Source organism: Cibotium barometz, chromosome 54 (assembly GCF_041138505.1).
Source record: "Cibotium barometz isolate CiBa-2024 chromosome 54, ASM4113850v1, whole genome shotgun sequence".
NCBI classification, from domain to species: Eukaryota; Viridiplantae; Streptophyta; class Polypodiopsida; order Cyatheales; family Cibotiaceae; genus Cibotium; species Cibotium barometz.
In genome coordinates this window covers 23,588,757-23,601,383 of record NC_141099.1, presented here as the reverse complement: position 1 = coordinate 23,601,383, position 12,627 = coordinate 23,588,757, and the positions used below count along the sequence as shown (strand labels likewise).

Genomic DNA, 12,627 nt, shown 5'->3' with positions numbered 1-12,627 from the left:
GTGAAGACCGATCATCAAAGGCTTAGACTCAAAAAAAGCTTTCCAACCAAGAAGCATATGCATATGGCAAACTTCTTATGAACGTTTCATTTTCAAATTATCCATACGCCCAAAAAGGGAAATGTAGCGGCTGATGCATTATCCAAAAAAAATTATGTTGGTGTTGTTTCTATCGGGTCACATAAGGACTTGTCTAAAATGCGTGAGAATTATGCCACAAATGAGGAATTTACAGCCATATGGGCCGATTTGCAGGCCAAGACAACATGTATGCCTTTCACATGTGTGGATGGCTACCTAATGTATCAAATGGACTACATGTGAAGAATATCATGGCCAAAGTTATGGAAGAGTCCCACAAATCTCCATATGCTGGTCAGGGATTATGCCAACAACTCAAGTGATTAAGAGATGGGGCACTTGTGCGTCAATGTATCACCTACCAAAAGGTGTACGTTTGAAGGCACCAAGCTTGATTCAACCCTTACCTGTGCCTAATGAGCCTTGGGAATGCATTACCATAGACTTTATCATGGATTTGCCTCGTACCCGGCATGGCAGTGATGCTATATGGACTATCATGAATACGCTTAGCAAGTAGGGCCATTTCGCGCCAGTCAAGAAGACCATTAAACCCAATCACATTGTAAAGCTTTTCCTCGATCAAGGGTTTAAACACCATGGTATGCTGAAATCCATAATGGGCACAAAGCTTAGCTGCAATTTCAACTATGTTGGATTTATGTGGTTGAGAAAAAAACTGTTGGCAAAAGTATTTGCCTCTGGCATAGTTTGCATATAGCAATATTGTGCATTCAGCTACAAGCAAAGCATTCCGAAAGCTCTTTTTTGGGATATGATGATTATTGCCATTGTATCTATTTTTAGCCAGTATGAATAGAACTCCTACTCTAGTGTGAGTAGAGGCGGGTGGCTCTGCTAGTGTGACTAGTACTCCACATCTCTAGTGTGACTGGAGATAACTAATATGATTAGCTGTGCTTGCTCTCTACTAATGTGACTAGATGAGAGGCCAATGAGACTGGCAATAGTGTGCCACCAATGTGACTGGGAAAACATACACACCAAGGCGAACCCTCAAATACATACGAATTCTAATAACGAGGATTTCCAAGTTTTATATGCATTTGCTCTGCCCGTGCTGGCTAGATGATTTTATTGACTTATTTTCATGTACTCCTTTGTCATCGTGGATCATTCTCGTAGCGCTGGGGACACCAAAAACTATTGGCTACAAGACGTGTCTGTGCCACTATATGCTAACAGGGTTTCGAAGTCGGGTCAAAATTCAGCTTGAGGCCTTGCTTTGGGCCTTAGAAAAACTTATTAAACTTACGTGTTAACACTTAATAATGTGTGAAACCATAAGTTGGGCATCAGGCTATCTTGACCAACCTTTTTTTTTGGACCAAATAGGATGCCCAACCCCAATTGTGAGATGTGTGGGCCACCCACACACTTGGGAGGCTGCCCATGCCATGTGGCAAGGAGTTAGCAGCATGGAGGCTCATGCTTCTCTTTCCCCTTGCTATGGCTTGGGGCTTGGGGCTTGGAGCATCATTGGGTTTTCATATTTTGTTCTTGGACATCTGGTACTAGGATAAAGCTTTTCTTTAGGGAGCCTGACCAGTCTCAGTGGGGTGTACTGTCTAATTTGCATTAAGTGGAGTTGGGTTAATTGTTGTCCTAAAATTAGTCTTTTTCATGGTCAATTAATCACTAGATTTCCGGCTCTCTGATCCACCACATCACATCAGAAGACGTTTGTGAAGCCAGCCTGCCTCTTGTGGGCAGGTTTGCTAATAAACAGAACACCTCAGGCGATAAGAGCGGCTGGGTGTGGGCCGCCAATAATGGGCATTATCTCAAAAAAAGACAACATAAATATAAGAACTCTTTGTTACATTATCCTTAAAAAATAACATTATTACAAATTTTCCCCTGATTTTTCATACACAATTAGCACATAGTAACTGCAAAAAATGTCAAGAACTCCTTTGGTATTACCATGGCGTTGCTTGACTTCAAGGACTCACCTGGAAGTCCCCACCAAACAAACAAAAGAAAAAACAAAAAACAAAAAAAACAAAGAAGTCAACCCCTTGCAAGATGAAATAGAGCACTACAGTCAAGCCAAAAAGAATAATCTAAAGGCTTCCAAAGAATTTCACAAATGGACAACAGTGATAATCTTAGGGATTCTGTGCTATAAATGCAGAGGATCCGTTACTCAGTGCTCGACAAAAACAAACTGCACAGACATGGACGCCCACATCCACACCGATACAAACAGACCCTCACACAGGCCCAGCACCACACTCACGTGCACACATGCACTGCTGGTGCACCATTCATGAGTGCAGCTCTCCATGCTCCATGGTGCATGTGCCTTACCTTCTGGCTTCCGAGGACCTGAGATGAAACACATAGTAATTGGACTTGAATGGCTTTTCGGCTGTAAGAGACTCAAATCTCTTGGTAGATTCTTCACTTTCCTGCAGCCCCACCATCTGAAAACGATGTTGCCACCAAAGCCTGCTCCGAGGTTTCAGCTGCAGGCAATGCTGTGTGTAAGATTGCAGACAAAATACCTAGCATCCATCTTTCCTATCAACGACACATTGATGCAGAATAATGACCTCATTAAAAAACTGGTGGAATGAAGGAATTAGTATAAATAAAAGCCCATTGACGTAACTGATCCAAAGGTTACATTCATAACAATCGCTGATGAAAACGATCAAGATTTCTCACCATTTTGGCAGGCTTATCACCCTCTCCAGTAGCCTCTGGCATCTTTTGAATTGCTTTACCATCTACATAAGATATCAAACAAGCAGTGTTGCTTTTATCATTAAAAAAGGCAGGCTTCTCAAATTAGACTTTGGGCTTGAAACCAAACCTTATGCATTGGGATCTCTATTCTACAGACTGAACTTGGACTCTCAACACAGTTCTGGCATGGAAGTGCTTGCATGGCTAGCTAAGGGTGGCCTGGTTATCAAGGACACAGCCTGGCCAAGGGAATCATTGTTGGAATGGAGAAAGCTCGCAGCCTACACCGTTATTTCAAACTCCTGGAACCCATCTCCCAATCTTTGCATCCTCATGTCACACCTTCCCTCACACTGTTCCACACTGCATAACCCATGTATGTCATGCCCAAGGACTCCAGATCAGGCTGGAGTAGCGCAGAAGGCAACGCTGCCAAGAACTCAAAAATGCAGGAGGTCTAGCAGGTTCACACGTGTGTGAGCAGGGTTAATATCAGCAGCACAAGCAGCGTAACAGCATGGGTGCGCCAAATGTTTCTAGAATGGCTGTGTCCACACCGGACCGCACCCAGTGTTTGGGCTGTTGGTAAAAAGCTGCATACTACCTTGCTTTGATTACTGGGCTCACTAGGAGCATGCCAAAATGTGCATCAAGCCAAAGATTGCATTCACATATCATAATGTCAGAATCGCTTACGTATAAGCAGCACAACACCTTCTGAAGAGACACGTGCCAGTTCTCTTAAAGTGACATTCAGCTGCTTTGATGTCATGGTATCCACAACATCACTGGCCAGCACAAGCGAAAAGGAGCGTGACCTGTAATGCAGAGGCTGCGAAATATCCGCCACACGTATAATACCCTTCCGTAGCAGACTTTCACACACACTGTGTACCGGAGGACTCGGATCAAATGGCAATAAGCCCCATGCCTGGTGCTTTTCTTTCTGCAGCAGCTTCAATACAACACCGCAAGTAGATGGCCCAATATGAAGAACATGATTCATAGCCTCTCCATACATCTCTTGCAAACGAGGAAGGGCCTGGCACACTGCAGTTTTACATTCAGGCCGTGAAGAAAAATCACCTGTGACAAAAGAACACATAGCAATGTTAGTCCACAATATACAACAGAGACATGGAAAAAGACACAAACAAACAAGTCTTTTGACTATTTAAGGCTGATTATGCATAACTATATCATGTGGGCAGAGACTTGGATGGGCAAATGGGTGCCAGGATTAGGCCCCGCTGATGGACACAAACTCTACGGGCAACCAGTCTACACACAGGTAGACATCCCCCGTCTGAAGCTTGGGCAGGTGTCGAAACTGTAAACCTGGCGCAAGAGAGGGGGGTGCGTGCGGCCCGCGGGGGGAAGGAAAGAGGCGGGGGGGGGGGGGCCGCGCAACAGACCGAATTACACACGCATCGCCCGTCCTTGCATTGTGAGAGGTGGTGTAGCGCATCACGGGTGGCAACACTCTGATTGGCTATCCTCCCCCTGCTCATCCCATTTCCGACTGGGATGGCCGCCCATGAATTCCTCGCTGATGGGCAGGGACTGGCATTCCAATCAGCAAGCTGCACGACAGGCGTGTCCCCAAGATCGGACAATAAGATTTCATCTCAGGGTTCACTCCAACGGGCAGCCAATACATGTGTTACCACCCTACACCCAAAGAAAAGAGAACTTTCACCTTCTTCATCTTTCATAGTTTCAGCAAGAGTGTCTTGAAGTTCTGTGCCAAGATGCCCCTCTGATGACAGCTTTCCAATGTCTCTCTTGGGAGTCTGGTGAAAACCTTTTTCAAGAACACGTTAACGATAGATTAGCCCCACACAGCCTTGTACTGAAAAAAAGAATGCAATGGCATAGACGGTCTTACTTGAGTTGAAGAACGAATAGCATAGCAATATAATGATGCCCTGCACAATCAAGTAGATACAAACAAATCATGCTCAAATAACAATCCTATGACCTGTCATTAGTACAGAATTATAGTGCATCCCAACGAGCTATGAATGCTTATGCCGTGAAACCCAAACAATGTCACAGATTGTCCTATGTGGCCTCTAAGATTCCCAAGCTTTAAGACATGTCAAAGATTGTGAGCAACTATGTCTTAAATGTAACCTATATTGAAATTTCAGGTCTACATAGGCATTGTGTGAGAGGGGAGAGAGTGGGAGAGAGGTGGTGCTCCTTGAATTTGATGATTAGGGGTTCTCCCAAAAATGAATGCATTTGTAAAGTCTATTTGCTCAAACATATAAATGTAAGTTGGTGAGATTCTTGATGTAAGCAATGATGTAAATTGGATGACATAATAGCCACATGGTGCGTCAATGGATTGGCTACATGGTTGGTGAGTGGCTGGTGTGCTAGGTGTCACTTGGGGAAAATGTATGGAGATGCTCTCTTGAGCTATAAATTGATGTACTATCTAGTTCTCATTGGTACATGAAAGCAATCTAATGCAATTATTTTGATGCTTCGAGTCTACCCTTTGTTCCTTAGCTTATCATTTTGTTGACCTTTAAACACCTTGTTATGATCCACCCTAGCTCTACCAAGTTTTGAAGCACCTTTACACCAAAGTGCCCTATGGGGGCTCCTAGGTTCACAAGCTTTGAAACATTTCAAAGACTTTGTTACATGTGTATAACTTGATTTGTGTGCTATGATCTTAGTTACTAGGAAGAGGAGACGGAAGGAAAGGGGGTGTACCAAAACAACAAAGTAAGGAAAACAAAGTAGAGGGGAGACCGTTCGTAAAACCGCACATCATTAATTTGTATGATTTATAACAGAGTGTATAATTAATACTCAAAGACCTGAATGGGAAACAGGCAGCCTGGGACAGCAAGATCAAAAAACACGATGTGAAGTAGTTTCTTGGTAACTAGGCTAAGAACACCGCAATTTCAAGAGATACCTAGCATATGTATCTACATTCTATGTATCACATGCATGCATAATTGTGTGTATAGTTAATGTGTGTGTAGACACATATGCATACACATGGGCTGCCATCAGCATATGGGTGTGTACACGTATGTATGTGTATTCATACATATGTACATTTGTACAAACATATGCTGGGTAGAGAGACTTACAAACAACACTAGGCAGACAGAAACCAGAGGCGATCTTCGAGACTTCAGGGGAGCTGCTGCCGAATTAGAAGACTCTGACAAACCAGACTCAGCCACCCGCTTGGGAGTGGCATTTGCTGGCCGACGCGGCATGTTGTGTGATGGCACACTGCAGAAAAGGCCAGTCACAGAACAATGAAACTTTGATTTTTTTGTTCACAGCAAAGACACACATTCAAAGGCAAGTCACAACACATGAACAAAACTTAACCTGAATCCTTTTGTATATAATTCAAACCTTTTTCACTAAAATTTTTCACAGAAGAAAGGAAGTACATCCAAATATTGACATCTCTGAACACAAGGTATGAAAACAGAATGATGAAACCCTAAGTTTGTTATGTGAATCAGACATGCCATTCAACATGATGAAGTGCGTGAAAGACTAATTTCATCATGTGAGGCAGATAACCCCATTCAGCATGAGGAGGTACAGTTTGTCATGTGAGGCCAATATATAAAGAGGTTTAAATCCCTTGATTTGCCATATACGCACAGGTAATGGAGACCCTTAGTTGGACACATGAGATTCAACATGAAGAGGTACATGAAACCTCAAGTTTCTCATGTAAGGCAGGTACATGAAATGCTGAGTTTGTCATGGTAAAACCCTAGTTTCCTCAAGAAGATGTGGTGTGCAGAAGCACACCATAACCAAACTTGAAAGTTCACAGTAGATCAAAATGATGCGCGATCAGGCAATGTGCATTAAAATGGAGATGAGGCGAGCATGAATGGCGATGGCGATGGCGATGGCGATGGCGATGGCGATGGCGATGGAAAACATAGATCTAGGAAGATAGATCGACTTACCAGACAGGAAGTCCTTCGTGAACTCGGTAGAAGAGAACAACTCCAGCTCGTAGCTACGAGTGCAGACTCCTCTAGAAAAAGGCTACGAATTATTTGAATAATGATAGGAATTGACTAGGCTCCACCTAAGGTCCTTAAAAACATATGCTCCACATTCACTTTCTGAGTTAGATGCCACCTTTACATTTACTTTCTGAGTTAGATGCCACTTGGCATGCCCATAAATCAAAAAAGTATCTCTCTCAAACATGGATGGGCAAGCAGACCTTGGTAGCACAACTACCACATAACTTGTAACAGCATGCGTGCGTCACTCGTAACAGCCCGGCAGGCTCGATCAGTTTGCAGAGTCCACACTCTAGAGCGCGTGTGGCGAGTGTGTCTAAGGTTCAGGGTTGAGGTGCCCGGGTCGGAGGACGGCGATCGCGCTAGTGTGGGCAGGTAGGCCCTATATAAAACCAGTAGTGTGGGCATTTATCCACATTCCTCTATGGTTGGGTGGTGACCAGAGCTTGGAGCCCTCCTTGGCTATGGCAACGACTACCGCGATGTAACATTGGTATTAGAGCCGGCGTAGTCCTCTCTCTCACTTCTCGCATGTGAATCAGCTTTGAAAGAGATTAAGCCTTATCTCAATTTTTGTTTTTCAATGGTTGTTTGGTTTTCAAATTTGAGCTGCGTGTGAGAAGAGAGAAAATCAGATAGTAGGCTATATGTCTACAATCAGGCAGCATTGAAAAGTGCCATTAGAAGGTGCATCAGATGGCTGTAGTCTGTGAGTAACATGGCCTACAGCAGCAAGCTACCGCGGAACATCATCTCGAAATGGTGCTCTTCCCTGCCTCAGTCCGTGTGGTGCGTAGCGGGGGTTGCTCGTTTTTTGGTACAAAATTAAAGTGAAATCGCCTCTTTTATCTCCTTGGGAAGACGAAACCAGTTTTTAAATTTAAATTAAAAAATTCTATTTTTAAACCATAGTGGTTATAACCCTTCAAACCTTGTGATAAAGGATTCCTTAAAACCTTGGCATATTCATCATCACCTTTGTGGGAAAGTAAAATACCTATGCATTCTTTGAGAAAAGCATTAGAACTATAAAGAGCACATCTCATCTTTGCATTTCTTAGTGAAAGGGTTGAAAGGTTCAAGTGTGTGGTATGTTAGCCAAATGCCAAGGTATTTACACACTAAAACTAAAGCTCAAATTGCATTAGCCAAAGATTCAAAGACAAGTTTCAAGATCAAGGCAAAGCCAAATTACTTGTACTGGTCAAAGTTTATGTGTATCCCTTCACTTATTTGGTGAAGGGATACTTGAGCAGAGTATTTATGGGTGAAAGAAAAACTCCATTGTAAATTCCTAGAGCTATAAAGGACTTCCCTATTGTGTAACACTCTGTGTGTGTGTGTGTGTGTGTGTGTGTAAGGTTGAGTACCATGGCAAATATGGTGGGAAAGATGTTTGATAAAACAAGTAAATTTGGTGGATCCAAGTACCATACTTGGTGCATCAAAATGCAAATGTGTCTTACAGAAAATGACATGTGGGGTGTGGTCAATGGGACTAAAAAGAGGCCAAATAGAGATCCAGAACTCTTACCAAGTGGACCAATCTAGACTCCAAAGCATTATCTCTCATTATTTGTGGGCTAGGTGAGCGCCAAACCCATCAAGTGAGCTTAGCAAAGACTTCCAATGAAGCATGGCTTAGGCTCAAGTCTAAACCAATGGAGATGTTAGGTTCTTCTTAAGGAAGAAACTTTACAGAATGGAAAAGGATGAAAAAATCAGTTGCTTCTCATGTCAATGACATTCGATGTATGATTGATCAACTCAATGGTGCAGGTGTTACCATTGATGAGAAGAGGAGGCCATCTATGTGTTTCTCTCCAGCATGCCTCCTTGTTATGAGCAGTGTGTCTCAGTGATAGCAAATCAAACCAATCGTACTCTTACCTCAAAGACTTCTGCCCTCACTCTAGAGGTGACCCGCATGGAGGGTTCCAAAGCTTCAGCTTCTTCAACACTAGTTCCAGTGGATCATGCCTATTCCTCTCTACAGTCAAGGACAAGAAGACCAAGGCTCCTCGGACTTGCTACTATGCAACTAGAGAAGGAGGAGGCAAACTTCTCTAACACATTATTCCAACAGTTGTTATGTATGACATTTTATAGCCCATGGGGCAATCTTTATCTTAGTGATGTCTTAGTGATCTTTATCTTAGTGATAGATCTGATCCAAGCACACCCTGTGTGGTATGGATGCTTGATCAAGGGAGGGTGTTAGAAAAAAAGTGATCTAGAAGCCATTCTTGGTGTGAGATCCTTAGTGGTACCTTAGAGTGTCTTGTTTTAAGATTAGAAGGCTCATTTACTAGACTAACCGAGTGTCGGTCTAGTAGATACTTTCCCTTGATTGTGGCATCACCTTTTAGGTGAGTTTGGTGAGAAATCTAAGGGAGGTGGAGAGATTCATGGGCTCTAGGCACCCCCTCTCTTGAGCCTATATAAACAGGGTATACTACTCACTCTAGAGAGCTAAGTGGAGAGAGGAATGCTCATGCTTTGAGTACTTGCTTAGTGTCTAATATACTAAGTGGTCCTTTGTGGAAATACTCTCTTCTTTGGCATTTTCATTAGCATGTGTTCATGTGATGCTTTGTGGTGACCTTGAGTACATTCTATTGCTCATTGGTTACATCTCATTCTTATCTAAGTGGTTGCATGTGTTGCTATAGTGGTGTGAGTTTGCTTATGTGATAACCATCTCCATTGTGTGATTCATTTAATCACTGTCAAGGTTAAGCTCACACCATGTCTTTTAACATGATTCCCCCAGCAATTACCTCACGAGAGTGCCACACGATGATGATAAGGTCTTAGAGCCTTAATAAAATTTATTTTTTTCATTAAACAAAAATATTTTGGGGGAGGTTCCCATAGAAAGTAACCTTGCACACACTTTAAGTGTATGTGTGTGTGGGTGTGTGTGAGACACACACACACGATGACATCAGTCATAGCACACATAAGTCATAGCACACGTAGCCATGTGTAAATAGTTTTGTGCCATCATTATAGCATAGATTTGCATGTGTATGCACTTTAGTTGTCATCGATTGTTCATGTGTGAATAGTCACACATGACAACATCATGGATTCAAAAGTAGGTGGAGCTCGAGAGCAAGATATTGCACCCTACAAGTGACCATAATTACTGCATTGATGGGCGCGCTCAAAATATGGCATTAGCAAACATCTAGTGTTCATATCTTGGCTGCTACACACACGTGTAGCCATGCATCAACATGGAATTTGAGTACTTTTACCTCTTATACATGCCTATGGGCATCCAAGAGGATATGAGTAAGGGAGGTCTTAATCTAGCATAGTCTAGAAATAGTATATGGGCAACGCAGCTCGTTCACAATATCCACTACAAGAATTGACACCTTTGATAGACATTGTGGTTTTGGAATTAATGATGCTTGACACTAATACATAAGTTGTCGGGTTTGGAGGACTCCACCAACTTTATATGTGGTACCCACGGACGTTAGTTTTCGTTGTTTGGTTAGTGGATATCAACCCTTCATGAGTTTGGTCTCTCTTATGCTAGTTTTGATTTAATGGCTGAGGAGATACACCCATTTGAGTCTAATATTCATCGCAGTGTGAATGAGACCAAACTGGGCCAGTTGTTTAACAACCGTAGTATTGTAATATTTAATAGTCAGAGTATTAGTAGCTTAGTCCTTACATATGCAAACACTTGTGTATGGTCCAAAGAGATCAATTGTTCTAAGACTCATAGTAATCTTAGAGGGATCCGTATAGTGATTCTTGAGTTCCAGAGTTTACCGAATGTAGAGAAACCTGGGTGTTGAGATGACTTAAACTGTGGTGGTTTACCGAATGTAGAGAAACCTGGGTGTTGAGATGACTTAAACTGTGGTGGTTCAATATGACTTTTAGAAAGTATGTAGCTACTTAACCTACCTATGGAGCATGTCATTGCTTCTTTTGTTTAAAATGAGAGTATCCCTAAGAGGTCTTGTTCTAAAGCTAGCTTGTCTAGCTAATCATTAATATCTTAAGAGCTTGGCTTGACTACCAGTTTAAGTAGCGGCCCATTGAGATCTTATCGAATTACTTTGACAAATACTCTAGATTGAGTATTGGAGGCTATGGAGCTTGTTAGATCCTTAAATTATAGCCATGTTAGACTTTGAAAAACCTGTGCACCATATGTGATGTTGCATAGCTGGTTTACTTGCAAACACCCTTGGTTTGGATGCATAGTCATCCATATGGATGCATAGTCATCCATATGCTTGAGATTTTGTAGCTATTTCTCAAGGAGAGGAAAAAGTCCGCTTATGTCTCACAATGAGCTTCATGCTCACTTGATGGTATGGGATGTCAAGTGCTTCACAAAGGTCATTGTGGTCTTGGTGGTATGGGACACCAAGGCTCGTCCATAGAGGTTGACGCTTTGATTGGTTGTATACTTGTTCCATAGTGATAAAGTGTGTTTGTGCTTATTTTGTTGTGATCAAGCATTTAGATAGATGGAGCTTTGAGATTCACTTAATAGTATTTTGTTGGGAAGAAATCCAACAACAGAGTTCGGAGAAGTTATGGGTAGCATGGCCATGATCTTATACTAGTGCTAATAGAGTGGTTTCTACTTTGAGAGTGTTATAGAACCATTTGTGAGCATGAAGACTAGTATTGTCAGATGATTCTTATATGTGGGGGATGCCCTACAACAATCAGGGAATGTAATCTTGCTTATATCCAACACTGGTGTTTATTTTGAGCACATGTTTGGCTGTTGTCGTATAAATTATGGAAGTATGGAATGACTTTCAAAAATTAAAAAAGTAAATTCTTAGTTTGCTTGGGCTATTTAGTGTTGCAAAGTTCATGTCCTTGTAGAACCTACCAGTTGTAAGGCACTGGGAAATGAGTGGATCATTACCAGTATGTGATGGGGTTACTACCTCGTTAAAGTGAGAAGTACTTCACTCTAGACGAGCATGTTACTACCTCGTTAAAGTGAGAAGTACTTCACTCTCCAGACGAGCATGGTTATTTATTGTCATTGGATCCAACGTAGTTTTATAAACCATGACTATGTTTGTTAGAAAGAATTCTAAGCCGGAGAGCTTAGTTGAGTATTCTAACATGTCTGGTGAGTTTAGGATTGAACATGGTGGTTTAGAAGTAAACCCAAAGTTTGAAGCTAATTTGGAGAGATTAGAGGCAAACCACACTAGATTTGGCATTAATCCTGAGTGATTACACAAATCTTGATCTCGATGCTAGTACGGAATGCATAGTAGTTGTCTTGATCATTTTTTATACTTTAGCATGGTATTGTTATATGCACATACACTTTCCAACAATCATCGCCTTCCTTGTTTAGAAAGGTGTGCTAATTCACAGTGATTAGTTGAGGTTCCTAAGAGAAGAAGAGTGAGCGCCCATCCGCGATCAGATGAATCTCTTGGGTTATGTACTGAGAAGGAGCGCTCATGGGTGGACCCTTCATGCCTACTTGACCTTGTGTCAAATGGAGGTGATAAATTTATTGAAAGAAAGTGATATATTCATTTAACTGACATAGGTGTTGACTTCCAATGAGCTCAAATTTTATGGAAGGTCACAAACCTTAGGTGCTTGTTATTCTAGATAAAGTCCTAACCTTGTCAATTTGGTGCTAGACCAAATTGATAAGAGTGTTCAATGTGTAGTTGAGTATTCGTGAAATTGTTTTCATGCTATGCACAGGCATGGTAGATGGCCTTGAGGTGGTACCACAAAGTTTTGAGCAACTTCTTTAGGGACTTTGTTG

The 12,627-nt window shown here is 42.0% G+C and overlaps 1 protein-coding gene across 2 annotated transcripts; it reads right to left on the bottom strand.

The window, feature by feature from the left end:
• Window positions 1-1,886: 1,886 nt before the first annotated feature.
• Window positions 1,887-6,892, bottom strand: LOC147607964 (putative pectin methylesterase CGR3). 2 transcript variants are annotated; one of them, XM_086789814.1, is made up of 8 exons: window positions 6,768-6,892; window positions 5,916-6,063; window positions 4,685-4,724; window positions 4,496-4,600; window positions 3,493-3,882; window positions 2,776-2,837; window positions 2,416-2,573; window positions 1,887-2,057 (listed from the first exon to the last, which is right to left on the bottom strand). In XM_086789814.1, the coding sequence occupies exons 2-8, from the start codon at window positions 6,045-6,047 to the stop codon at window positions 2,054-2,056; spliced, it is 891 nt and encodes a 296-aa protein (XP_086645940.1). In that variant the 5' UTR covers window positions 6,048-6,063; window positions 6,768-6,892; the 3' UTR covers window positions 1,887-2,053. The 2 variants fall into 2 exon arrangements, with proteins under 2 accessions (XP_086645940.1, XP_086645941.1); XM_086789815.1 differs by lacking the exon at window positions 4,496-4,600.
• Window positions 6,893-12,627: the final 5,735 nt, after the last annotated feature.